We start from the raw sequence: 27,815 nt of genomic DNA, 5'->3' as shown, positions 1-27,815 counted from the left end.
ACTGAACGAGTAAACAAAAGCAGAAACCCAAGATTTGGGTAAAGGCATAGCCCACAGAGCTCTGCCAATGCAATTGAAGCATGCCTTGCAGGCGAGAATGACACAGGACAAATTTGTCACCGTCCCCGCAGGAACTCAATTTCCCTGTCCTGTCTCTGCGAGTATTGTCGTTGTCCCTGTCCCATTTCTGTAAGTTCTTCCTTAATCTCACAAGCTTCGAACACTTCTGATTTAAAAGTGTTTGAGGCTTGTGCAGATGAGGACAGAGCTTGCAGGAATGGGGCAGGGACAGGAAAAGAACTCGACAGGACGGGAAAATGAGTTCCCACTAGGATGGAGAAAAATTTGTCCCCAAGTCATTCTCTACCTTGTAGCACCCCTCTCCAGTACTAAGATCCTAAGGTTAGCTTTGACAGTACTAAGAATATAATAACATAAGAATAGCCTTACTGGGTCAGACCAATGGTCCATCAAGCCCAGGTACTCCTTTATGGAGACCCGGATTTACCGTATCCCTCAATATGATATGCAAGAAGGTATGCATCCAACTTGCGCTTGAATCCTAGTACAGTAGTCTCCTCCACAACCTCCCCCGGGAGTGCATTCCAAGCATCCACCACACGCTGTGTGAAAGAAAACTTCCTGACATTTGTCCTGAACCTGCTGCCACTCAGTTTCAGGCTATGACCTCTTGTCCGTGTCACATGTGAAAATGTCAGTAATGCTGCTTCTTGGTCTATTTTATCGCAAACTATGTGCCATGGTACACTAGTGTGCCTTCTGAGATTTTAAGTGTGCCGCAGCACACTGGGCAGAAAGAGAGGCTCCGGCCCCTGTGTCAGCTGACTTCTCCTATTGTCACATATGCCGGGACTGAGTTTTATGGTCGCGTATCTGCTTCTTCTCTTTGCACCCCCGGACTAGCAGCGGCAGCTCTGTATGCTCTTAACTTCAGCAAACAGCTGCCACTAGCAGTAGTTTAGCCACAGTTTCATCAGGCAGCCTCGAGGCCTTTGATAGGCCAGCCCACATTGCATCATTGAAGCAGGCCAGCCTAGCAAAGGCCCCAAAGGCTGCCTGATGAAACCACGGCTAAACTACTGCTAGCGACAGCTGTGTGCCAAAGTTAAAAGCGCAGAGTGAGCTGCTGCTAGGCTAGAGAGAAGAGAGGTATTGCTGGAGAGGGAAGGGAGAAGGGTACTGCTGAACATGGGGAGCAGGGAAGGGAGAAATGGTACTGCTGGACAGGAGGGAAGGGAGAAGGGGTACTGCTGGACATGGAGAGCAGGGAAGGGAGAAATGGTACTGCTGGACAGGGGGAGGAGGGACGAGGTACTGCTGGACAGGGGGGAGGTAAAAGAAAGGAAGAAGAGGTGCTGTTGGACCTGGCAGAAAGGAAAGGTGCTATACACTGGAGGGGAAGGTGAGATGGTATATGGGGAGAGAGCATGTTGGGTTGGGGGTGGGAAGGAGGGATGCCACTCGAGGGAAGCAGCAAGGATAGAGAGAAAGCGTGCTGGAGGCAGAAAGTGTTGGACTCATGGAGAGGGCGAGATGGATGGGGCTTCACGTCCTCTTTTTTTTTTTTCCGATAAATCTGGTAACCCTATGTAAATGCATCTTTTGGAATGCTATTTGTTGCTGAGAGTGTATATATAGAAATTGCAATCCAGCATGGGCATACCTGTTGCACACTGCAGACAGCAGTAATGGGGTAATCTCCCCGTAAGCACAAACTGCATGTTCCCACATAGTAACAGGATCTCTGGGCTCCCACACCCGCTATACTGGCTTCTACTGTAAAACGTCTGTGCATATGCTCACTGAAGGAGGATAGTGTGGTGAAAGGATTAGGCTTTATTGGCCATGGTGTGAAGTCCATTGGCAAGATCTTTCACTGAGGCAAATTGTTGCTGAAATTTCCAAGGAATTTCTGTCCCCTTCAGCCTGTAGAGAGGGCAAATATGTCACCAACCGGGTTGTGGAGTGGAGTTGGAAGCAATTTTTGGTACAGGTGGAGTACCAACTCTGACTTCAGCTTCAAATTAAAAACATACATCATAATATATAGTAAATTTATATGTATTTGCCCTGGATCTAAAGTACTGTAAGCATAACTTATATTTACTAGTACTTTAGATCCAGGACAAGAAATGTAATGCCTAATATCAGTAGGAGTTGGAGTCAAAAGTTTGGTGTACCGACTCCCACAGCTCTGGTCATCAAGCAACCTGAACCAGAGTTCCCTCTGTGAGCCTAGCAGGGCTGGCTCACAGGGTTATGATGCCCGGAGCCAACTTTGATGGTGGCACCCCTGCCCCCAAAGCATAAGCTTTCTCCCCTTCTCTCTCAAGCCCCTAATCTGACATTGCGCCCTCTCCTCCCTCCTTCTTCCCTTGCAGCCCTCTAAACCTTACCTTACCTTACCTTACCTTACCTGCCGGTAGCATGTACAGCAAGCTGCTTTCGGGAAGCAGCAGAAAGAAGACCCAGGGCTGGAAAAAAACAGCTTGCTGTGCATGCTACCGGCAAGCAAGATGATGTTTAGAGGACTGTGGGGGGAAGGGAGGGAGAAAGAGAAGAGTAAAAGATGCTGGACTAGGGGCTGGAGAGAGCAGGGAAGAAAGCTTTGGACCAGATGAAGCATTGGTGGTGAGCCCAGGGGCCAGGGATTTTGGCGCCCTGGGTCAGAGCCTCACCTGGTCCAATGGTTGAGCCAACCCTGCATCCTAGTGTTGCTCTATCCCTGGTAAAGTGCTTTGGGATGTGGTTTATATGACAGGTGTGTCTCCTCCCCCCCTAAAAGGCAGGAGCGAAGTGCTTTTTGATGTGAGACAGATGTGCAAATGGAGAGGCAGAGCAGCATGGGCTAAACAAAATACATGGTTGGCCAAACAGTGTTGTGAAACGCGGTCAGATTACGAACTGTTTATTGTACACTGTGAATTATTTGGTAAATAACACTTGGATCTCGGGTCAGAGCTTGCCAGGGATTGTAGCACTGAGGCCAATCTCGGAAGGGGGTCTTGGTCTCATCATTCATTAGTACCGGGAAAAGCAGAGGATATAACTAATAAGGACAGTCCAGTGCACTACAGGCGTGTAATTACAGAGATTGGATTACAGTGCAATAACATCCTGGGTGCATGATTTGTGACTTGACTAAACACAGAGAGAAGAGTATCATATCACTGTGTGGCCAACTACAGCCCCCCCAAAAGAACCAATCTAAACAATGGATCCGAATGAGTGGCAGAATTTTGCATCTTCATTCATATTTTTCATTGTCTAATTTTCACATTTCCAAAACAGAAACAGATAAAAAAGTTATATTGAAAACCAAAATCATAATCATTCACAAGAAGAAAATAGGTCAACACAATCAAATTAGTCAAGCTCAATATAGTCCAGCCTTTTTGAGAACCAGAAAAACAAGAAATAAAATCTGAGAGAGAATTATCCTTCCATTACTTTTTCATTGGCTAATCAAATATGCTCAAAACCCCTCAGGGTTATTATCTCAATGAAATTATATATGATTTTGGTACTGTAAAATAAATTGACTCTTTATTAATTAAGAACTGGATTCATAAGGGACTATCAGAGGTACAGACAATCTCAATCTGTGATACGCGGTGTAGCAATGCATGTGCTGTTCCTCTGCTGTGGTGAGGCAGTGTGTCTGTGTTAGGGAAGCTCACACCGCTGCTGCCTGGGCTGCATCTGTTCTATGATGGAGCAGTGTGTATGTGAGAGGGAAGCTTGCACTGCTGGTGCCTGTTCTGTGGTGCAGCAGTGTGTATGCGAGAAGAACATAAGAATAGCCTTACTGGGTCAGACCAATGTCAGTATCCCGTCTTCACGGGGGCCGATCCAAGTCATAAGTACCCGGCAAAAACCCCAAATAGTAGCAACATTCCATGCTACCATCCCATGTCTGTCTCAACCGCAGACTATGGACTTTTCCTCCATGAATTTGTCCAAATAAGGAAGCTTGCACTGCTACTACCTGTGCTGTATCTGTTCAATTGTCGAACAGTGTGTGTGTATGAGCTTGCACTGCTACTGCCTGTGAGGTGCCTGTTCTGTGGTAAGGCAGTGTGGGGGGGAGGGGGGGAGAAGCTTACACTGCTGTTGCCTGTGTTGTACATTGTAAATTGCCTATAACATTACTAGAGTAGTAGATGTTGAGAAAGAAAGTCAATCAAAGTATGATTTCCTCTGGTGTACTTGCTAATAGGCAAGAAGGATATTTGTCTAGGACAGTGTTCTTCAACCACCAGTCCATGGACCAGTGCCGGGCCACAGAAATTTTCTGCCGGTCCACAGGGCCAGCACATGCATCAGGCCCAAAACAGTGTTCTTCAACTGCCGGTTCACGGTGCGATCGATGCGGCATTATCTTCGAACCAGCTCCCTCTTCCTAACTGATTCAATGCACAAAGCCACGGGGCAGTGACTCCTACAGGCATCCTGCGCCTGAACCGGAAGCCTTCTCTCTCTGACGTTGCAATGTCAGAGGGAAGGCTTCCAGATGAGGCAAGGGACATGCAAGGTGCAATTAGTTCTATTATGGGGGCGGGGTCTGGGGTGGAGATTGGGTAGAGATGGGCGGGGTCTAGCCCACGACTTAGCCCCGTGTTCTTCAACCGCCGGTCCATGGACCCATGCCGGTCCACAAAATAATTCTTTTATTTCTGCTGGTCCATAGGTGTAAAAAGGTTGAAAAACACTGGTCTAAGATGTACCTGCAAGTGGACAACCTTGATAGTTAGTTGCAAAGAGACTTCTTTTGGTGGTATGGGTGAAAAATTATTCCATGTTCTGTCAACTGGATGGGAGTTATTAGTGGTAGGGTCTGTTATTTCTCAGGGTTGTTGATATTGGCCATCTTTTCTATATCACTTTGATCTTATTTAGGAAGAAGTTTGTCAGTTCTTGAGCTTTGGGCTGAGGGTATATGCAGTGGCGTACCTAGGGTATGTGGCACCCGGGGCGCATCATTTTTTGACACCCCCCCCCCCCATGTAAAAAATTTTTTTTTTTTTTTGAAGGTCTGCACCCCCCCCCCTCCATGTAAAAAAAAATTTATTTTTTTTTTGAAGGTCTGCACCCCCCCCCCCCCGAAGGCCTGTCCCCCCTTGAAGGATGCCTGCCTGCCTGCCTGTCACCCCCTCCCCCTTGAAAGCCTGCTTGCCTGCCCGCCCGCCCCACCCTGAAGGCCTGATGCCCCGACCCACCCCGAAGGACCGTTCGCCCCCCTGGCCTCCCCGCACCACCTATGAACAGCCGCAGCAGGATCGCGAAGTCAGCGTCAGCGATCCCTGCGCTGCTTCCTGCGCCACGGTCCCGCCCCTCCTCTGACATCAGAGGAGGGGCGGGATCGTGGCGCAGGAAGCAGCGCAGGGATCGCTGACGCTGACTTCGCGATCCTGCTGCGGCTGTTCATAGGTGGTGCGGGGAGGCCAGGGGGGCGAACGGTCCTTCGGGGGTGGCGGGGGACTGAACGGCAAGGCCGGGAACACCCCCTTAGGGCTGGTACCCGGGGCGGCCCGCCCCCCCCCCCGCCCCCCCTAGGTACGCCACTGGGTATATGTCAGTTAAGCCTGATTCAGGTGTAGCAGTTACAGTGAGCATTATATGGAATAGTTTCTTCGTGTCAAAGGTTTTGTTTTCTATTTCTAAGGGATGTGATAAGCAGGAGCACGCTACAGGGCTTCAAAGAAGGCTTGGATAGGTACCTGGAGGACAAAGGGATTGAGGGGTACAGATAGGAGTAGAGGTAGGTTATAGGGATAGGATTAGAGGTAAGTTATAAAATTAGTCAAGGACCACTGTTCAGGCAAGTAGGCCTGCTGGGCCGCCGCGGGAGCGGACCGCTGGGCAAGATGGACCTCTGGTCTGCCTCAGCAGAGGCATCTTCTTATGTTCTTATGTACTTCAGTTACTTGGAATTTGTAGTGATGGCTGATTTCCATGTTATCCTATGGTCAGGAGAGTGGCTTTTTTGCCATTATCTTTCCAGTTGGCGACATGCTTGTTTCTCTACCTTTAGGTTTTCATTGAACAAAGATGAGGGTTTTGTGACTGGACTGGAGGCAACATGGATTCATTAGAGGTAGGTCTTGTCAGACAAATCTGATCTATTTCTTCGACTGGGTGACCAAAGAATTGGATAGAGGATGTGCGCTAGATGAAGTGTATTTAGATTTTAGCAAAGCCTTTGACAGTGTTCCACACAGATGTCTAATAAATAAACTGAGTGCCCTTGGGATGGGTCCCAAAGTGACGGGCTGGGTCAGTAAATGGTTGAGTGGAAGGCAACAGAGGGTAGTGATCAATGGAGATCATTCTGAGGAAATGGATGTTACCAGTGGGGTGCCTCAAGGTTCTGTTCTTGGGCCTGTTCTTTTAAACATTTTTATAAATGACACTGCTGAAGGGTTGTCGGGTAAGATTTGCCTCTTTGCAGATGATACTAAAATCTGCAATAGTGTAGACACGCCAGATGGTATGAATAACATGAAGAAAGACCTGGCGAAGGTTGAAGAATGAAATTTGGCAGCTAAAATTTAATGATAAGAAATGCAAAGTCATGCATTTGGGCTGCAAAAACCTGAGGGAACAGTAGAGTTTAGGGGGTGAAGAACTTATGTGCACGACGGAAGAGCGGAATTTGGGTGTGATTGTATGAGATGATCTTAGGAAAAAGGAGGCATTGATGCCTCTGTATAAGACTCTGGTGAGACCTCATTTAGAATATTGTGTACAATTCTGGAGGCCGCACCTTCAAAAAGATATAAAAAGGATGGAGTCGGTCCAGAGGAAGGCTACTAAAATGGTATGTGGTCTTTGTGATCTCAATTTGTATACTTTGGAGGAAAAGTAGGAGAGGGGAGATATGATAGAGTCATTTAAATCAAAAATTCAAAAAATGTCACTCACCAGTAGTGGGTTACCACAATAATATCTAACATTAAGATATAAAAAAGGTGGAGAAAAAGCCTCAAAACTTATATCACGCAGCAATCTTTGATGATTTAAATACCTACATAATATAAATGTGCATGATTCAAGTCTCTTTCATTTGGAAAGGAAACTCTGCAATGAGAGGGCATAGGATGAAGTTAAGATGTGATAGGCTCTGGAGTAATCTGATGAAATACTTTTTTACAGAAAAGGTGGTGGTAGATGCATGGAACAATCTCCCGGAAGAGGTGGTGGAAACAGAGACTGTGTCTGAATTCAAGAGGGCCTGGGCTAGGCACGTGGAATCTCTCAGAGAGATAAAGAGATAAATAGTTACTGTGGATGGGTAGATTAGATGGGCCATTTGGCCTTTATCTGCCGTCATGTTTCTGTCTTTCTATATGATTCTTGCCTAGCAGTGGTGGATTGGTGCGATGGAATCGAGTACTGCGTTACATATCCATATCTCCCTCATTTCCTGTCTCCTGGTACTTCTCTGAACATAAAATATATTCTCCACTGAAACTGAATCAGCTTGAGGATATTGTAAAACGTTATTAAGATACATCTTTAGAAATTCCAGAGGAGACAGTGAATTTACTGGAAAGTTTAGAATTTGAAGATTTCTGATCTGTTGGCGATTCTCTATTGATCCCTGCTGGAAATGAATTGTAGAGCTCTCTTTAATTATTGATACTGTAGTACATTGCACGTTAATTATTTATTTTCTTTAAATGAGTCTCAAATTGATTCAACTTCTGATCTTGTTCATCAAATTTAACATCCCTCTTGAGAAAATTTACACAAAGGAACACTTTGTTCTTGTAAACTATGTGCCAATTGTCCAGCAGAAAAATAGGTCTATCTTGAATTACTGTGTCTTCTTGAGCAGAGTCCATAGAAATCTGAACTGGAGCTGGGATAGGAGCCCTATCAGAGCTCACTATAATCTCAGACATTCCAGCTGATCTTTCCCGAACCACCATGCTAGAGGGACTGGCTACATTCCCTTACAGTATGTCTGTCCAAGATAACTAAGACATCAGAGATTGAAGAGACAGAATACATTTCAAAGAAAAAAGAGAGACAGCTGTAAGGAGAGAATACTGACAAGTTCTGATGTTATTGGTGCAGAAATCACTCATATGTGCTGATTCATAGGTCCACTTTTTCCAATGCTCAGTCTGTCCTTTCCTCCTCTTCCCCATATTAACTGAAGATAGTTTCCTGTTCCTGCTCCGCTGGTCTCTGAAGGGGCTCCAAAGGGCATGGCTTGCTCCTTTGGTCATGTGTCCCTGGGCGCAGGGCTGCATACCACAGCAAAGCGAACTTTTGTTTAGCCCTTGGACTCTTGTGGATTGGGAACTGGTTAAAAGATAGAAAACAGAGAGTAAGAGTAAATGGGCAATTCTCTGAACGGAGGAAAGAGAATAGTGGACTACTGCAAAGATCTGTGCTGGGACTGGTGCTTTATTCTGCAAAGCATGTGTTCTTAGTCACATTCTCTATAAGTTCTAAGTTATTGATTCAATAACTTTGTGTTTTCATCCTGTAGCTTGTACGAATCTCTGTTCCTGAAAACTTTGTGTATGTATCCTTGTAACCCGTTCTGGGTTCCTGGGGTGGTCAGGCTATAAAAATGAATGAATAAATAAATATATATGAGTTGGAAATGGGAATGATGAATGAGGTGGTCAAGTTTTCAGATCCAAACAATAAAATAGAGTGCATATAATAACGCTGACAATACAATAATAAATTTTAATTACTAAATTTGACAAAACAAATTACCCAATTTGTATATTTTTAGTTTCATTTTTGGGTTTGTTTTTTTTAATGCTCAGATTATCAAATGCCTTAACTGATTGAACAGGCAGCTTAAATTTCCATCACTGCATCGTTGAAATAATCAGTCTTATGATGACCAAGCAGAAAAAAAATGTTTAGATTCTAAATGAAAATATAATGCTTATCTACGATAGGCATACAGTGGTGAAACAATTAGCCATGCTACAGTATTTCAGTTGTGGAAGCCGTAACATTTCAAGAGTTTCATTATGGCTCTTTCCAAGTTTAGCACAAAATTCAATCACACACCTCTGGCGTACCCTCACAGACACGTCTTCCTTATCTGCCACGACGAAAAGTACAAAGTTCTTCCCCTCACTGTGACCCAACAATGAAGACCATGGCAGGCCAGCTGCAGGTTCACAAATGTCGATCTATAAACTTCACGAAAACCAACACGGGGCGGCGGCGACTCTGGATGCTGGCCGGGTCCTTCCTGTGGATTGCCCCAGCTGCGGCAGGCGCCTCTCCCCCCGCCTCATCCCTCATCTCACCCCCCTCCAACCTCTTCCCTTGTGCTCGCTCTCTCTTTCTCCCTCCCTTCGCGGCATGGAGCATGGTGATGGTGGGGGGCACGCAGAGCAGGGTGGGGAGCATGGGTGCGGCAGGGAGGGGGCGAGGGCGATGGGGCGGGCCGGTGACCCGCCTCGGCCGGTGCCTAGCAAGAAAAACAGATGCAGTCTCGTTACTTTTCAGTCAGCTCTCGCCGTAGCATAGTGAGGGTGAGAGGCAGCTGAGGTGGTGGCGCTCCTCCCCACCCTCTTCTCTGCCCCGCCCCCTCCACTCCTTCCCCATCCCCTTCTGCCTTGTGCACATTCCCCTTCCCCCATATCTCTGTAACATCCGCGGAGCGAGTAGCAATCCCAACCTGCTACTTGCGCCAGCGCTGGCTCTTCCTCTGATGTCACTTCTAGACGCGGGTCCAGGAAGTGACATCAGAAGAAGAGCCGACACTGGCGCAGCAGCAGGTTGGGGTTGCTGCTCATGTCACAAGTGTTAGAATGGTATGGTGGAAGAGAAGTGGTGCACACGTGGTAGTGAGGGTGGGGGGCTGGGGAAAGAGGGGAGGTCAGAGAGGAGGATGGGAGCTGGCGCCCCCATCAAGAGGGCACTTGGGGTGGACCCCCCCCTTACCATGCCACTGAGCCCTCATAGATAGCTGCATACTACATTAGGGGTCACCACCTAGGAAAAGGATCTAGGACGGTGCCATCGTGGACAATATGTTTAAATGTTTTGCTCAGTAAATAGCAGTGGTCAAAAAAGCACACAGAATATTAGGAATTATTAGGAAAAGAATAGAGAAAAATCAAAGAATGTCATTAACATAGTATATTTGTATGGCTTCATGATACGACTGCACCTAGAATATTGTGTGCTCTTTGGTTTACTGCTTCTTAAAAAACATAGAGCAGAAAAAAAAAATACAGAGAAAGGTGAACTGTACCAGCTTGGGTATTTAGTATTTTAAGTTGAGATGGGGTTGAGAGAACATTGTGCCCACCCATTTTGGCAGTAGGCCCACCAAAAACAGGTGGTCTAGCTACACCACTGGGGTGATCAAAATGATTAAAGGGCTGGAATGACTCTCATAAAAGGAATAGTTAGGGCTCTTCAGCTCGGAAAAGAGATGGCTGAGGGAAGATATGATAGAAGTCTACAAATTCCTGAGTGGAGTGGAAGAGGTAATGCAAACCAATTGTTTACTCTTTCAAAAAGTACAGAGACAAAGGGACACAAATGATGTTACATTCTAATATATTTAAACCAAGTAGGAGAAATTATTTTCTCACTCAATATATGTTAAACTCTGGAACTCTTTGCCAGAGGATGAGATAAAAAGCAGTTATCATATCTGGTTTAAATAAGGTTTAGAGTTAGACGGTTCCTGGAGGAAAAGTCCATAACCTGTTACTAAGGTGAATCCGTGGACAACCGCTGCTTATTCCTGGGATAGGTAACATGGAATCTTGCTACTTTATAGGACTCTGCCAGGTACTGGTGATCTGGAATGGCCACAGTTAGAAATAGGATACAGGGCTTGATGGAACCTTGGTCTGACCTAGTAGGGTAATACTTATGTTCTTATGTCTAGGGTTCGGTCCCACATTAGGGTTGAGTTATTCAGCAAATTAATACAAAACTCTTCCAGGATTCTACCTCAAGGTCTACCAACCTAATTGCAAAGAATGAACTGATGTTTCCAGATAGCCCTTTTAAATAACTGAGCACCACTCTGGATCCTCAGGGGAGGGACCACTAGGTATTGTATTGTAATTGCCCAGATGTCCAAGTGCCAATAATCAAAATCATCCTTTTGTTTTGGTAGGACGTTTCCTACCGTTTTGATTTTATGGCACTGGTTGACAAAATGTATTTTCACTGTTCTCGTTGACCTGGCTTATTGGTCATTCATGCCAGATTGTTGTATATTTTAAAATGTAAATAAAGACGATTGAACTAAAAAATCATCCTTTTGTACATCTAGCGAGGTATTCCAGCATCTGCATGTTCAGAGCACGAGATGGGCATGGTAGAGGTGTGCTATGGGCGGGCTTTGGGCAGTCTCAAGGGTGGGTTAGACATGGACATCTTGCAGCGATAATCAAACATTTTACAAGACATCCTAGATGGAAGTTATATGTTTGGAACTAGACTTGTTTTAGAAGGGTCTAAGTGCCTTAAAGGTACCCATACTGACTAGATGGCCACGGTATGCATCAAGGTAAGACACCCCCACACTCCCCCAGTGCTCATTGACCCCCTTCCACTATACAGAAATGAGAACAAAAAGGTTCTCTACCTGTCTCTACAACAACAACATCTGGTATGGGGCATCCTCGTAGAGCTGTACACCGGTGTCTTAAGTAGCCAAGTGGGTGGGCTAGTGAACCATAGAGAAGAGGTCACAGGCCCATAAGCCACTCTAACCACTACATTTATGATGGAAAATGTGTGTCTACCAAAACCCCCCAAAACCCTACTCTACTGCCCTATAGGTGCCACCTGCAGCCATAAGAGCTATTGGGGTTGTAGACAGGTGAGTATAGTAGATTTTAGGGGCGTTATGGGGGGGGATCACCCTTTTTGTGAAGTTCTCAGAGGTGCCCTCTTAAGGTTCCGCACTGCTCTGTTGCCATGTCTGGGTGGCCAGTCCATTATAGGACTGGCCCCTCCCACATCCAAATGGTCTTGTTCTGGGTATTTGGAACTTGGACAGAATTTTGTTTGAAAATGTGGTATAAAGATAGACGTTCTGATGGTCTGGGTGTCCCAATGGCCTGGATGTTCAGAAAGAGGTAAAAAAAAATATTCTACACGTATGGTGGTTTGCCTTTCAAAAATGGGCATTTTCTTATTGCCAACTTTGGACATCCAGCGCCTTACGTTCAAATCGGACTTAGACGTATGTTTTGAAAATGCCCCTCAGTGTCTGGAAAAAACAGGACTCCTTACATAGTTTTATAATACTTTACAATTGTTTAAATGTTTAGAATGACATTTTACAGCATCTTGCAGTAACATCTGTCAATAACCATAATAATTATAGTACATTTGTTTATGGGTTATTTGGAAAAATGAGGTCCCTTTTTTAGATGAACATCGTATATTATACATCTCCAGGGACAGGGAAATACTGTGTTCCTGAATGTATTTCATCATGATAGAAGGATGCTAGAGTGCATAGGAAGAGGAATGGCCAGTAGGAGAAAGGAGGTATTGATGCCCCTGTATAAGATTCTGGTGAGACCTCATTTAGAATATTGTGTACAATTTTGGAGACCGCACTTTCAAAAAGATATAAACAGGATGAAGTCGATCCAGAGGAAGGCTACTAAAGTGGTCGATGGTTTTCATTATAAGGCATATGGGGACAGACTTAATGATCTCAATATATATACTTTGGAGAAAAGGTAGGAAAGGGGAGATATGATAAGAGATATTTAAATACCTACATGGCATAAATGTGTGTGAAGTGCTTTCATTTGAATGGAAGCTCCAGAACGAGAGGGCATAGGATGAAGTTAAGAGATGATAGACTCAGGAGTAATATAAGGAAATACTTTTTTTTACAGAAAGGGTGGTAGATGCATGGAATAGTCTCCTAGTAGAGGTGGTGGAGACAAAGACTGTGTCCAAATTCAAGAAAGTGTGGGACAGGCACATGAGATCTCTTAGGGAGATTAGGAGATAGTGGATGCTACGGATGGGCAGACTGGATGAGCCATTTGGCCTTTGTCTGCCATCAAGTTTCTATCTTGAACTACTACAGAAAAGATAAATCTAAATAAATAAATATATGCGTTCTCAAGGTGAGAGCTGGTTTGGTATATTTAAAACAGGAAGCAATAAAAAGAAGGTGTGGAGTGGGAGAAAGTTTGATTCTTGAAGCTCCATCAGTCAGTGGAGATGTGAGCTGGTGTTACCAAGCGAGATGAGATCAGGAGAAATCTCTGTAAAATCTCTGTAAACATGTCAGCCTCGAGCTGTATATTAGGTTATCTGACATGGGAAGCCATAAATGCCAGGCAAGTGCAGACAGTCCTGTTCTCACAGTTAGAGAGGGGCAGGGCTCAGGGCTTATAGCTCAGACATGGGCAACTCCAGTCCTCAAGGGCTGGAATCCAATCGGGTTTTCAGGATTTCCCCAGTGAATATGCATGAGATCTATTTGCATGTACTGCTTTCAAAGCATATTCATTGGGGAAATCCTGAAAACCCGATTGGATTCCAGCCCTTGAGGACCGGAGTTACCCACCCCTTTTATAGCTCTTAGAGCTAAAGTAATGCTGGGGTCTTTAACAGACACAGAGGGGTTAGGAGAGGTCTGGCACTGTGCTTTCATAAATCCAGAGATACTGGGTTGGGACAATTAAGCTGTCCTGTTGCCACTTAGTGGCCAGTTTGAGAAATCATGATCTTGCTCTGTGGTCCCCAGTTCGGTCTTAAAGAGCCTTAACTGGTTCTGTTTCTTCCATAAGGACTGCGTCCAGGTAAAAGATATCCGCTCATTTATTAATGACGTTTATCATCACTGATAGTATCTGGAAGGATTTTGGGATATTTGATGCATATTATGTTTTTATTTAACGGTTTTACTATAATTGTATATTTAGATTCTTATATTGTTTTACAATGTGAACCGCTTTGGGCGGTACTGTTTTTAGTGCTGGAAAGGAGGTTTGTAAGTGCTTTTAAATAAATATTTAGGAAGCGTGTCTTGCAAGTTCACACCCTCTTGACAAGGAGTTTGTTTCTGTTCCTGGTTCATATATAGCAGAGGATGTGAGAGAAAGCAGAGGTAGTGGAAGTGTGCATGATGAATTCCTCCAAACTAGATAAGTAGGAATAAGGAGGCGGGTAGGAGAGTTCCATGATAAGAGCCAGTTATGGAGTAAGGAAAGAGAGGCTGTGTGTGACAAAACACTAATAAGAACCAGAAGACCAAAAATTAGAAGGAAGTGTGTCCCTGATGAGAGCCAAATGGGGAGGACAGAAGAAAGATTCCGTGCTATGTGCACAGAAGGTAGAATTAAGGGTACAGATGTGCCTGGTTAAGGAAGATGTTGGTTTCCCCCTGTATGAGGAAAGCCAGAGATGGCCATAAATTAAAAGCAGTGCCCTGATGCTGTAATTCCAGCTGCAGGATTGGGTGACAGGAAGCTGGCAGGCACATCTGGAAACAGCAGAGACCATTCAAAGGTTGTGCAGGATGCCTGCAACAGAGTAACCACATACATATAACCCTGGAAGTGGCTTTTAATTTTCAGACCATATTGGTCCCAGCTTTTCTGCAATGTGCTAAATTAATTACAATCTGTGCTTGGACTTCTGCCTCCCAGACCATGCTACAGTGAATATATACTAGTTGAAAAGCATTTCATTACTGTGCAGTGATAATAACTGCAGAAGCTCAAGCTGTGCTTATTTTGCTGATAGCATCAAAAAGCATACATTTAAAAAGCCCAAAAAACACACTCAGTCTTATTTTCAGGATAGGTCTTATTTTTTTCATGTACAATGATCATCTCTCCCTTCCTCTCCTCCACCCCAATTCTTCCTATTTCCTTTCTCTCCCCCACATGTGCAGCATCTTTCCTCCCCTCTTACCTTATGCCTTCTCTCTGCAGCATCTTTCTATCCCTCCCTCCCTCCCATCCCCCTGTGCAGCAGAACCTTTGCACTGTTCACAGTATCTTTCTATCCCTCCCATCCTTGTGCAGCAAAACCCTTGCCCTGCTTCTATCCCTCCCTTCTGTGCAGCTGCAGCAGAACCCTTGAGCAGCCCCCCCCCCCCGCCACACAGCCAAACCCCCACTGACTATCCCATCCTTCCATCGCTCCCTCCCTCCCATCCGAACCCCACCGACCGTGAGACCTACATACCTCCATCCACAGAGCAGCATCGGCAGAACTCTAAACAGGTTGCTTTGTAGCCTTCTCCTGCCGGGGACTTCTGTTCGCCGCATTGCTGATGACATCATCAGTGACACGGCAGAGGGAATGCCTCGGCAGGAGAAGGTAGCAAGCCTGTTTAGAGTGCTGCCAACGCTGCTCTTTGGAGGGAGATAGTAGATCTCGCAGTCGGAGGGTTGGCGGGGTTCGGACAGGAGGGAGAGTTGGAAGAGTCAGTGGGGGTTCAGCTGCATGGCGGGGACAGAGGCAGTTGGAGGAGGGGAAGAGCTGCTGCCGACGATTCCAGGGACTAGGGCTTATTTATGGGGTAGGGCTTATATTAAGACCTACCCCGAAAATCATGCTAGGACTTATTTTCGGGGTAGGTCTTATTTTCGGGGAAACACAGTAGTAGAAGCAATAAAACTATTTTATTGAAGTGAACAATATTAAAAACAAAAGTCAAATTGAGATGGAAGTTCAGGTTCAGTATAAGTAGCAGTTCTATTGCCTGTGTCAAGGGCCTGTGATTTTTCTCGAATATTGACCATCAATTATAACCACATACTATATGAGAGGAGACCTGAGAGTGCAAATTAGAGCAGAAAAATTAAAAACAAACATTAAAAATCTGAACAGCAAAAAAAGTGAAAACAACAAATTCAGGAGTAAAGTAAGAGACAAAATGGAAGAAAGTAAAAATAGAAGAGAGGGGGGAAACAGTGGAATTTCAAGAATGATTTAACAACTTATAAATCTTATATGTTGCAGAAAGAGAAAAAAAAGGACCATCATGGAAGTATTTATAAGATCATACTGGCAAATATCATGAACCAATGAAGTAGAACCATGTAACATTACCTCAGAAGGCACCTGAGCGACCTAATTATGCCCTTACAATATAGTACACTCTCTTCAAAAGACACAGAAGATAATCTAACCCAAAAATTATGATGCCAACTGCTTAAAAACATAAGAAAAAAGCATTCACCATAAAAAAATAGGGGCCTTTTACTAAGGCGCACTAGCCGTGTTAGCGCATTCTAAGTATTAGCGTGCGCTAAACGCTAACGCGTCCATAGACTATAATGGATGCGTTAGCGTTTAGCGCACGCCAATATTTAGCACGTGCTAAAATGGCTAGCGCACCTTAGTAAAAGAACCCCTATATTGTAGAATTGCCCCCAATATATGCAGTAGAACTCTGCATGGACTTCTAGTCAGATGATGAGTGAACAAGTTTCAAGCTGTAAATTTTTTTAAAAAATTTTCCTCTAAATTATCTTCTTCTGTCCCATCCTCAGCTTTTATGTGCCTTCTTAGCCCCAAGAAAAGAATCTGGGTGTCATTGTAGACAATATGATGAAACCTTCCACCCAATGTGTGGCGGCGGCCAAAAAAGCAAACAAGATGCTAGGAATTATTTAAAAAGAGGAAGGATAACAAGACATTGTTATAATGCCTCTATATTGATCCATGGTGCGACCTCACCTGGAGTATTGTGTTCAATTCTGATCTCCTTATCTCAAGAAAGATATAGCGGCACTAGAAAAGGTTCAAAGAAGAGCGACCAAGATGATAAAGGGGATGGAACTCCTCTCGTATAAGGAAAGACTAAAAAGGTTAGGGCTCTTCAGCTTGGAAAAGAGATGGCTGAGGGGAGATATGATTGAAGTCTACAAAATCCTGAGTGGAGTACAATAGGTACAAGTGAATCGATTTTTCACTCCATCAAAAATTATAGAGACGAGGGGACACTCGATGAAGTTGCAAGAAAATACTTTTAAAACCAATAGGAGGAAATATTTTTTCACTCAGAGACTAATTAAACTCTGAAACACATTGCTAGAGGTTGTGGTAAAAGCAGATAGCATAGCTGGTTTTAAGAAGGATTTGGACAGTTTCCTGGAGAAAAAGTCCATAGTCTGTTATTAAGAAAAACATGAGACAAGCCACTGCTTGCCCTGGGTCAGTAATGTGGAATGTTGCTACTATTTAGGTTTGGCCAGGTACTAGTGACCTGGATTGGCCACTGTGAGAATGGGCTACTGGGCTTGATGGACCTTTGGTCTGACTTAGTTCTTATGTTCTAAAGCTGGACCGAAAGTTTAAATGGCTCCCGAACAGAACCCCTGTACTCCACGGCTGGTCAGGTTTTTGGATGCCCACCATGACCCTCCTCTGCTTTGCTCCCCACAGAGCCATTTCCCAACCTCCCAACCAGGGAGGCAGAGGGGTCATGCAGGGCTGTTGCTATGGGTGAACAAGATGTCTGGGGTGCCAAGCTGATGGAACACTGGAAGATGGAGAGAGGTCAAGCCATACAGTATTGTCTCTTTTTCTTACACCCCCCTTCTTACAATATCTCCTTCTCCAGTTGTGCCTATGTGTTTCTCAATCTGGTCAATGACAGCCCAGCCTGCCACAACATGGAGCTGATGGGAAGAAAGCAAAGTCCTTGCCTGGGTCACTATGGTCTGCAGCTGGAGTTAGAGAATGGAAAGGCATTTCGGCTGTGCTTACTCTGAACTGAGAAGAGGGACTTGAATAGCATGGTTTCCTTCTCATGCCCCTGGCTCACTTTCTGTCTCCTAGATCTTCAGGGCTCTTCAGCTTACTAGAAATAATTGCCAGCTAGCACACAACAGATTGGATTTCTGACTTTTCCTTTGTTGAGAAGTGCAATGCCTTAGTGTACATTTCCTAGGAGTTAGACATAAGGATTGAAAAAAGCATAATCCTTGGTAGGTAATAACAAAAATTAGAATGACTTTTACAATCAAATGCCATTGACTCATGTTCGAGTCCTAGCAACTTGATGAATTACAGGTCTAAAAAGAAATCATTTTTTGTGCTAGTCCAGTAAGGTCCTCCAGCGTCATCCCCATGGTTGTTTTCAACATGTTCAGCCATCTGATTGCAGGTCACCCTTTTCACCTGGTTCCTTCAGTCTTTCCAAACGTGATGTCCTTCTCCAATGATCTTTCTCTTCTCACAGTATGACCAAAATAAGACAGTCAGTCATAACGTCATCATTTGGGCTTCAACTGACATAGTTGGTTTGATCAATTAGTTTGTTAGTGAATATCTTATAACATATGACACCCATTTCCTGGTGGTGGAACTGAGTACATTGCTTCTCATTAAGTGTCTGGACAGGAAAACACAAGTACTGCCGTAGTATTGGGTTAACAGATCATCATGTAAATTGGTCCTTCAGTTTTACTACTAGTACGATTTATTATTTCTTTAGCGCTACCATCGCTATATATTAAATACGCAAGAGACAATCCCTGATCAAAAGAGCTTACAATCTAATTATGACAGACACACAGGACAAAGGGTGAATTGATATATGCTACTCATGAATGGAAATACAAAGAGATGAAGATGGTAGGGGCTAAAGAGAGAATGAGAAACAAATTTAGTGTATACAAGTTGGAAGGATTAGTATCTAAATACAGCTTCGAAAAAATGACTTTGAGCCTGGATTTGAATACTGGCGCAGATGGAGCCTCTCGTACTAATTCAGGCAGATTGTTCCAGGCGTATAGCGCTGCAAGGCAGAAAGGGCAGAGTTGGGAATAGAGAAGGGTACCGACAAGAGAGACTTACCCAAAGAATGGAGTTCTCAGGGTGGGGTGTAGGGAGAGATAAGAAAAGAGAGATATTGAGGAGCTGCAGAGTAAGTACACTTGTAGGTCATTAAGAGGAGTTTGAACTGTATATGGCAGCAGACAGGGAGCCAATGGAGCAACTTGAGGAGAGAAATAACATGAGCATAATGACACTGGCAGAATACGAGGTGTGCAGCAGAATTCTGAATAGATCGAAGGGAGGAGAGATGGGTTGGCAGGAGATCCGCAAGAAGCACATTGCTGTAATCTAGATGCGAGGTGATGAGGGCGTGGACAATGGTCTTGGCAGGAAAATCTGAATTTTAGTGATGTTGTATAGAAAGAAGCAACAAGTTTTGGCGGTTTGTTGGATATGCGAAGAGAAGGATTGAGACGAGTCAAAGATGACCCTCAAGGTTGTGAGCCGAGTAGACAGAGAGGATGAGAACGTTATCCACCGAAATAGAGAATGTAGGAAGAGGAGAGGCAAGTTTAGGAGAAAAGATAAGGAGTTCAGTGTTTGCCTTGTTTAACTTTAGATGGTGTCGAGACGTCCATGTAGCAATGTCAGACAATAGAAATTTCAGGCATAGAGAGATAAACTTGTGAGTCATCAGTATAGAGATGGTACTGGAAGCCGTGGAAGGAGATTAGAGCACCAAGGGAAGAAGTGTCGATGGAGAAAAGAAGAAGTCCCAGGATAGAGCCCTGAGGTTCGCCGACTGATAGTGGAATGGCAGCAGAGGAGGATCCTCTAAAAAATATGCTAAAGGTGCGATGGGAAAGGTAGGAAGAAAATCATGAGATAACAGAGACCTGAAATCTATGTGAGAACAGTATATCAATGCATAGGCAATGATTTACAGCACATGTATCAAACACAAGGCCCGCGTGCCAAATTCGGGCTACCTGGCTGTTTTATGTGGCCCGTGGCAGTGCTCCCGGAACTTCCCCTTCTCACGGCCCAGCATGTCTTCCCTCCCGCACCGGTCCGATGTCGCCATCATGCTGAAAAATCTGCCAGCCTCGGCAGTGATTCAGCAACGTTGCCCGCGACTCCCCTTCCTGCTTTCCGTCTGCTGTGGTCCACCCTTGTGGAAACAGGAAGTCTCATCATTGGAGACAGACCATGGCAGATGGAAAGCAGGAAGGGGAGCCACAGACTATGTTGCTGAATCACTGCCGAGGCCAGCAGATTTTTCAGCATGTGACATCGGACCGGCATGGGAGGGAAGACATGCTGAGCCATGAGAAGGGAAAGTTCTGGGAGCACTACCACGGGCCACTTTTTCAGCGTCATGGTGACATTGGACCGCGCAGAGAGAAGGGGGAGGACATGCTGGGCCGAGGAAACCTCCTGGACTAACTGGTTTTTTGGCTTTGGCTTTTTTTTAAGTAGGAAGGAGAAGGGTATTAAAAACAGTGCCAGATTGGGTGTGGGGGGAGAGCTTAAGATGCCAGAAACAGAGGACAGAGAGAGAGAGATAGTGGGCAATGTTCTGAAGGGCGATAAGTTGGACCTGGGGTGGTGTGGAAGAAGAGGGAAAGAGATACTTGAAGGGAGAACTGTTGGGAAGAGAAAGGGAGAAATGATGAACCTGGGGAGAGGCAGGCAGACAGGGGAAGAGATGGGATGGGGGACAGTTGGGAAGAGAAAGGGAGAAAAGTTGATATGTTAGGCCTGGGGGTGGAAGTGAGAGAGATATGCAGCATCTCTTTCTTTTCCTTCCATCTCATTGTTCAGCATCAAGCTGGGGGGAGAGGGGAGAGAGAGAAGAAGAACAGAAAAAGGGAGCAAAATGTTGGACCACGGGGAGAGAGGAGGAGAGATGTGCTAATGGGGAGTAGATAGAAGGAAATAGGAGGCTGGGAAAGGAGTGAGATGGGAAATGGGAGAGCTAGGGACTGAAAGGAGATAGAGAATTGAGAGGTAGCAAAAAATTTAAAAAGAAGGGTGAGAAAGAGGGCAAGATTTGAATGGACAGAGGCAAAAAAGAAAAGAAAAAGTTAAGAAAGCTGAATGGGAAAAATTAATACATTGGAGACAGGCATAAGGAGGGAATGGAACAAGAGAGAAGAGGAGAAAAAATGGACAGAAAGCAGAAAGAGAAACTGGGACCAAGATGGAAAAACAAAATGACCAGACAACAAAAGGTAGAAAAAATAATTTTATTTTCTATTATGTGATTACAATATGTCAGATTTGAAATGTGTATCCTGTCAGAGCTGGTGTTAGACAGCGAGCGTGAACTAGGACCTAAAAGAGAGAGGAAAGGTCTTTTTTATTTATTTTATTTACACCATAGAGCCGGCGTGGGGTTGGAGAGGTTGTAACCCTATACTTCTACTAAGACTAAGGGATCCTTTTATTAAGGTGCACTAACCAATTTAGCATGCGATAAATGCTAAGATGCCCATAGGAATATAATGGATGCCTTAGCATTTAGCATGTGCTAATCTTTAGCGCACTTTAATAAAAAGTCCCTAAATATCCTAATAAAAAATTTGGCCCGTGACTTAGCCTATGTTTTTGATTTCAGCCCCTTATGTGATTGAGTTTGATACCCCTGATCTACAGTGTCAAACCCCACAGATAGACCAAGGAGGATGAGGATGAAATAGTGGCCTTTGAATTTGGCCAGGAGCAGAACATTGGTCATTTCTGATTGTCTCTCTTCTACATTACTGTTGTGTCTGGAAAAAAAAATCTATAGGGCAGAGGTTCTCAGCCAAATCTTTATGGTAAACCAAGCCAGTCAGGTTTTCAGGATACCCACAATGAATATGAATGAAATAGATTTGCATACAGTGGAGCTAGTGCATGCAAATTTATCTCATATGTATTCATTGTAGATATTCTGAAAACCTGACTTGCTGGGTGTGTCCAGAGGACTGGACTGAGAACTCCTAATATAGGGAATTAATTCTATTTGCCCTTCACGATTGCCATTTGGCTCCAGATAAATCTGACAGGATTGATCCAGTCCTGAGCTTATTCAATGGAATGCAGGAGCTTTTCTTGCTTTTCTTAGAGAATACAATTGGAAAATATAAATCCCTGCTCGCAGTGGGTAAACCTAGATATGGATAAACCTGTCAGGCAAATCTGGAGCCAACCCCCAAAGTTGTGCAAACCCCAAAAGTTAATTTTTAAAAAGTTTTACTGAAACATGAGGAATGGTAGCTTGAAAAGAGATGACCTCACCTCTTTATTTTGAGAGGTAACTTTCAATGAAAACACAACAATCTGTCTGAGTATGTTTTTTTACTGTGCCTACCAGTCTGCAATCATCTGGTAATATCTGTTCCAAGAGTGCCCTCTGGTGTTTGCCAGTGAGAATAACATGGATCCATTTGTGATTTACAGTAACAGGCCATGGCTCTTTCAACAGGCCAGCTAGTAACAAATATTAGTGGTCAGTTTTTCCAAAGTGTTGTCCAACAGAGGTGACATCCTGGTTGGTATTGCAATTTTTAATATGACATTTTTAATATGACAAAGACTTCATTGTTATTCTTTTTCGCTTACTGTCCAGCTCTTGTTGTAAACCGCCTCGAACTAATATGGCTTTGGCGGTTTATAAAAATAAAATTATTATTATTATTATTATGTAGGTTGATTCTGGTCTTTAGCATTTGGCTTGTTTCATTGATGTAACTTGCCTCTGCACTTTTTGCACTGAATGATGTATACCAGATTAGAAGATGAATATGAGGCATTGTCATATTAATATAGGGACTTTGGATCATCTGTTATATTTTTGTTCACTGATACTTAATTTCTGGAAGTCAATTTGGGGACAAATAAATGTCATTTTTGGGTCATCTATCCTCTTATCCTATGAGACTGTAATTTGTGGTACATTACTTCATGTTAAGCCTACTTTAGACAAGTATAAAAGTCGCCTTTTCCTGATCAGGACAGGAATAGGTGTTCAACTGATCACACATAATTGGAAGAGCCATGACAGGATTAATTATACTTTTTGGTGGGTAAATGTGTGTACCACATATAAGTATGAAAGAATGATGGCGGAACGTTTGGGGACTAGTAAGTCCTTTAATGATGTATGGAGTCCATTGACTACTTTTGTTGCATTACAGTAAGGGTCATAAGAACATAAGAACATAAGCAGTGCCTCCGCCGGGTCAGACCACAGGTCCATCCCGCCCAGCAGTCCGCTCCCGCGGCGGCCCAAAACAGGTCAAGACCTGTCTGAATCATCAGAAGGGGCTCCCTTGCCACCTTGGTTTCCCATTTAAGTCCTGCCTTCCTATCGTAGTCCTAGCCCTCCGGTCCTGCACATGCACGACCAGGTTAGTTTATACTCATTACCTGATTAACTTCCTATACTTGTGTTACATCCCAGCTCCTCCCTCAGTATCCCACGATCCCTTTATCCCTCAGGAATCCATCCAATCCCTGTTTGAATCCTTGTACCGTACTCTGCCTGATCACTTCCTCCGGTAGCGCATTCCAAGTGTCCACGACCCTTTGGGTGAAAAAAAACTTCCTTGCATTTGTTTTGAACCTGTCTCCCTTCAGTTTCTCAGAATGCCCCCTCGTATTTGCTGTCCCCTTCAGTCTGAAGAATCTGTCCCTATCCACCTTCTCTATGCCCCTCATGATCTTGAAGGTCTCTATCATATCTCCCCTGAGCCTCCTTTTCTCCAGAGAGAAGAGCCCCAGCCTATCCAGCCTCTCGGCGTATGAGCAGTGTTCCAGCCCTCCTACCAATTTTGTTGCTCTCCTTTGGACTCTCTCAAGTACCGCCATGTCCTTCTTGAGGTGCGGCAACCAATACTGAACGCAGTATTCCAGATGTGGACGCACCATCGCTCGATACAATGGCATGATGACTTCCCGTGTTCTGGTTGCTATGCCCTTCTTTATGATGCCCAGCATCCTGTTGGCTTTTTTCGAGGCTGCTGCGCACTGTGCAGATGGCTTCAGTGATGCATCCACCAGCACACCCAAGTCTCTCTCGAGTCTGCTGTCTCCCAACAATACCCCCCCTAATTTGTAGCTGAACAACGGGTTCTTTTTCCCTATATGCATGACCTTGCATTTGTCCACGTTGAAGCGCATTTGCCATTTGTTTGCCCAGTCTTCCAGCTTGTCCAGGTCCCTTTGTAGGTCCTCACACTCCTCCCTGGTCGTAACTCTGCCACACAGTTTGGTATCGTCTGCGAATTTTATAACCTCACACTTTGCCTCCTTTTCCAGGTCATTGATGAATATGTTAAAGAGTAAAGGCCCCAGCACCGATCCCTGTGGTACACCGCTCGTGACTCCCCGCCAGTCAGAATATTGACCCTTTACTCCAACCCTCTGCAGTCTTCCCGACAACCAGTGCTTGATCCATCTGTGCACATCCCCTCCCACCCCGTGGTTCCACAGCTTCTTAAGTAGCCTTTCATGTGGCACCTTGTTGAAAGCCTTTTGAAAGTCGAGGTAAATGATGTCTATGGGCTCCCCATTGTCCACCCGACTGCTTATTCCCTCAAAGAAGTACAGAAGGTTCGTTAGGCACGACCTTCCCTTACAGAATCCGTGCTGGCTTGTTCTCAGTAGGCCATTCCTCTCGATGTGCTCGCAAATGCTGTCCTTGATCATAGCTTCCACAATCTTCCTATAATTGAAGTCAGGCTCACCGGCCTGTAGTTCCCGGGGTCACCCCTCGATCCCTTCTTGAAGATGGGCGTGACATTTGCCAATTTCCAGTCCTCTGGCACCTCACCAGTTTTCAAGGATAGGTTGCAAACATGTTGTATTGTGCCCGCTATTTCCTGTCTTAGTTCCTTCAGAACCCTTGGATGGATCCCATCCGGGCCCGGTGATTTGCCGCATTTTAACCTGTCTATCTGTTTGAGGACATCCTCCCTACTTACCTCTATGTGCTCTAATTTTTCAGCCTGTTCCCCACTCATGAGCTCCTCTGAGTCTGGTATATTAGATTTGTCTTCGCTTGTGAAAACCGACGAGAAGAACGTGTTCAACCTCTCAGCTACCTCTTTATCCTCCTTAATCACTCCCTTCCTGTCCCCATCGTCCAACGGCCCTTTCTTCCCTTTTCATTAGATTTCTTTACACATCCAGGGAGGGTGGGTGGGTGGGTGGGTGGGGGAAGAGAAATGTACGTTGAGGAGTTAAATTATTTAATTATAATATTGAAATCACATCATATGTATTATTGTATTAATAATTAAGATGAGGATGGAAGTAAATGATTGTTTTATGTAATAATTGTATAGTTAGTGCATTTTTGCAGTATTTATGATTTACCAATTGTATTGCACTATCAAAGTTTGAAAATCAATAAAGATTTAAACAAAAGAAGATGAACATGTGAAGGCTCCCTTTATGCTGAATGTTTTCCCCATATGAGTGACTGTGGGATCATTTGAGATGTGCTTGCATAGTTTGCAGTTTGTCCCACCATGGGTATGTGTGGGGAACTTGCTTTTTACTAATTTTTGTTTCAAATTAGGTAGCTGATGGAAGGCCTGCACAGGTGGAGCTGGGAATACTTCTTTTAGTAATTCATCTTCCTGGAGTAGTGGTTGTAGATTTCTTATAATCTTTCTTAGTTTTTCCAGCTCTGGATAGTCCTTGTAGTGTAGTAAGTTTCCTCTGGGTGTTTTAAGGGATGAGGCAATATTCTTGGAAACTGTGCATCAGAATTAGAATAAATTCTAGATAATCATGGAGTGGGGGAGATGGAAGGGGCAGTGACCTAACAAGTGCAGTCTGTGGTGTTTTAATGTACCCTTGATTTTCTGGGATCCTAATAATTCCATCTCAAACAAGGATCTAATAAATCCCACCACCTGGGGATAAAATATGTGTAGTGACACTATCCACTCACTCTGCACCTGGACTAGCTTGTTCCACACCCTGGAACTTAGAGACCAAACCTTACTCTTTTATTTAACTTAGTAACATGGTAGATGACGGCAAATAAAGACCCAAATGGTCCATCCAGTCTGCCCAATCTGATTCAATCAAAAAAAAAAATTTTTCTTCTTAGCTATTTCTGGGCAAAAATCCAAAGCTCTTCCTGGTACTGTGCTTAGGCTCCATCTACTGAAGTCTCCGTCAAAGCTCACTCCAGCCCATCTAAACCATCTCAGCCCATCCTCAACCAAATGGCCATATACAGACACAGACCATGCAAGTCTGCCCAGTACTGTCCTTAGTTCTTCAATATTTACTATTATTTTCTGATTCTAGATCCTCCGTGTTCATCCCACGCTTTTTGGAACTCCATCACCGTTTTCCTCTCCACCACCTCTCTCAGGAGCGCATTCCAGACATCCACCACCCTGTCCGTAAAGAAGAACTTTCTTACATTGCTCTTGAGTCTACCACCCCTCCAAAAAGAGGTAGTAGAAGTGAGATTTGAACCTGGATCTCCTGGTTTAAAGTCCACTGCTATAACCACCAGGCTACCCTTCAGAGCAAACTGTACATATAACTTGCCTTTAGTATAGCCACCCCTCTATTTATCCCAATTGACTTTGTTATGTTATGTATTGCCCGTCTTGTCCTGATCTATTTATCTGCACTTGGTGTCTAAGCTACATAGTACAGTAAGATGTTTCATTGTATCGTAGGAACAGCATTAGCATCATATCTATGTTATTCAAATGTTTTAACGTGTGCATACTAGGTGCTTCCTATGTTCCCTCTAAGATGAGCATGTGAGCTATCACTCATACATTCTAGGAGCATCACTCACAGATTTTACATGGTAGCTCACAAAATACTTGCAAATCAGGAAAATTATTGGTTTTTAGAACCTGTTGCTCATACAAAACCATTTTTTAAGAACTTGCCACTCACATGAGAAAAAATTTGCATACACCCAGCCAATCCTTAGAGGGAGCATTGGGTGTTTCATTGCTATTATGCTGACATCGTATTATACCTAAGATATTTGAATGTTCTTCCTTGTCATTTGTATTGTACTGATATCTATCATTTCTCATTCTTCTGCAGGGCTTTTATTTTTTTAAATGTTTTAAATTAAGTTTTCAATTATTATATCAAGTAAACACTAGGTTATCTAGAGTCTCCAAAGTGGCTGGATGAGCCCGGGTTGGTTTTGGTTTGTACAGAAAAGAAATAGTATGGTCTAATACAAAGCCAGGAACTTCTGAAAGGAAAAATTCAAACTATACATTTCTCAAGTCCACTATTCTTGGATCCAACATTACAAAAAGTGGATTTCCATATTAAAGAAATTTTATTACAAAGTCAAAGTAAGAAAAACGCCTGACCTCCTTGAAAACAGAGAAAACCTAATTCTAAGAGCTTAACAGTCATTTCAAACTCCCTCGAGGCTCTTCATGGGGTTACCCAAATTAGTGGAACTTTTTATTTAAGAAATCTGTGTAAATGTATTATGAGATATCAGTCTTTGAAATATATTTTCTTTGAACCATCTCATCTTACTGCAGGGCTATTAAATGTGTATTATTACTGTTTTATGTTGGTCCTGTTACTAGGTTTCAATTTGCCATCTCCAAGTGTACCTCACAGATTGTATTTATACTTATATTTCATACTCTTAACAAAATTGTAAGTTTTATGTAAAGCTGTACCTAAAGGACCCTCTCTTGGGTGAATCTTTTCATAAAGGTGGTTAATAAGTCCCAGTAAATAAAATACCCGGGTTATTGTTGTTATTTTGGGATACAACGTGTAACAGAGATATCTATATAAATATGGTTGTTGTTTTTTCTTTTTTCCAGAACTCTGATCCCGTTGTATGATCTTGACTCTGGCCTGTTGGTTCTGGCAGGAAAGGTAACAGGGGTGTCAAGAGGTCTGGGATGGGAGAGGGGAAAAACAGTCACCAGGACTAGGAGGCATCTTGGTAGCATTTTATTGAATGGAAAAATTAGGCAGGATGGTGAAAGGAGAAAGACTGAGGCTCAGAGGATATGCAGGAAAATACTTGCTCATTGAGTGGGTGATGA

The 27,815-nt window shown here is 44.0% G+C and overlaps 1 protein-coding gene across 3 annotated transcripts in view; it reads left to right on the top strand.

The window, feature by feature from the left end:
• Positions 1–27,815, top strand: part of LOC117345779 (mitochondrial import inner membrane translocase subunit TIM16-like) — a 638,816-nt gene that overhangs the window by 512,855 nt on the left and 98,146 nt on the right. For all 3 annotated transcript variants that reach the window (XM_033914922.1, XM_033914919.1, XM_033914920.1), the window contains exon 10: positions 27,588–27,642. In XM_033914922.1, coding sequence (XP_033770813.1) covers positions 27,588–27,642 — 55 coding nt within the window. The remainder of the gene's footprint in view (positions 1–27,587; positions 27,643–27,815) is intronic.

This window comes from Geotrypetes seraphini, chromosome 11 (assembly GCF_902459505.1).
Source record: "Geotrypetes seraphini chromosome 11, aGeoSer1.1, whole genome shotgun sequence".
Lineage (NCBI taxonomy): Eukaryota > Metazoa > Chordata > Amphibia > Gymnophiona > Dermophiidae > Geotrypetes > Geotrypetes seraphini.
The sequence above is the reverse complement of the archived record's forward strand: the minus strand, read 5'-3'. Positions and strand labels throughout refer to the sequence as shown.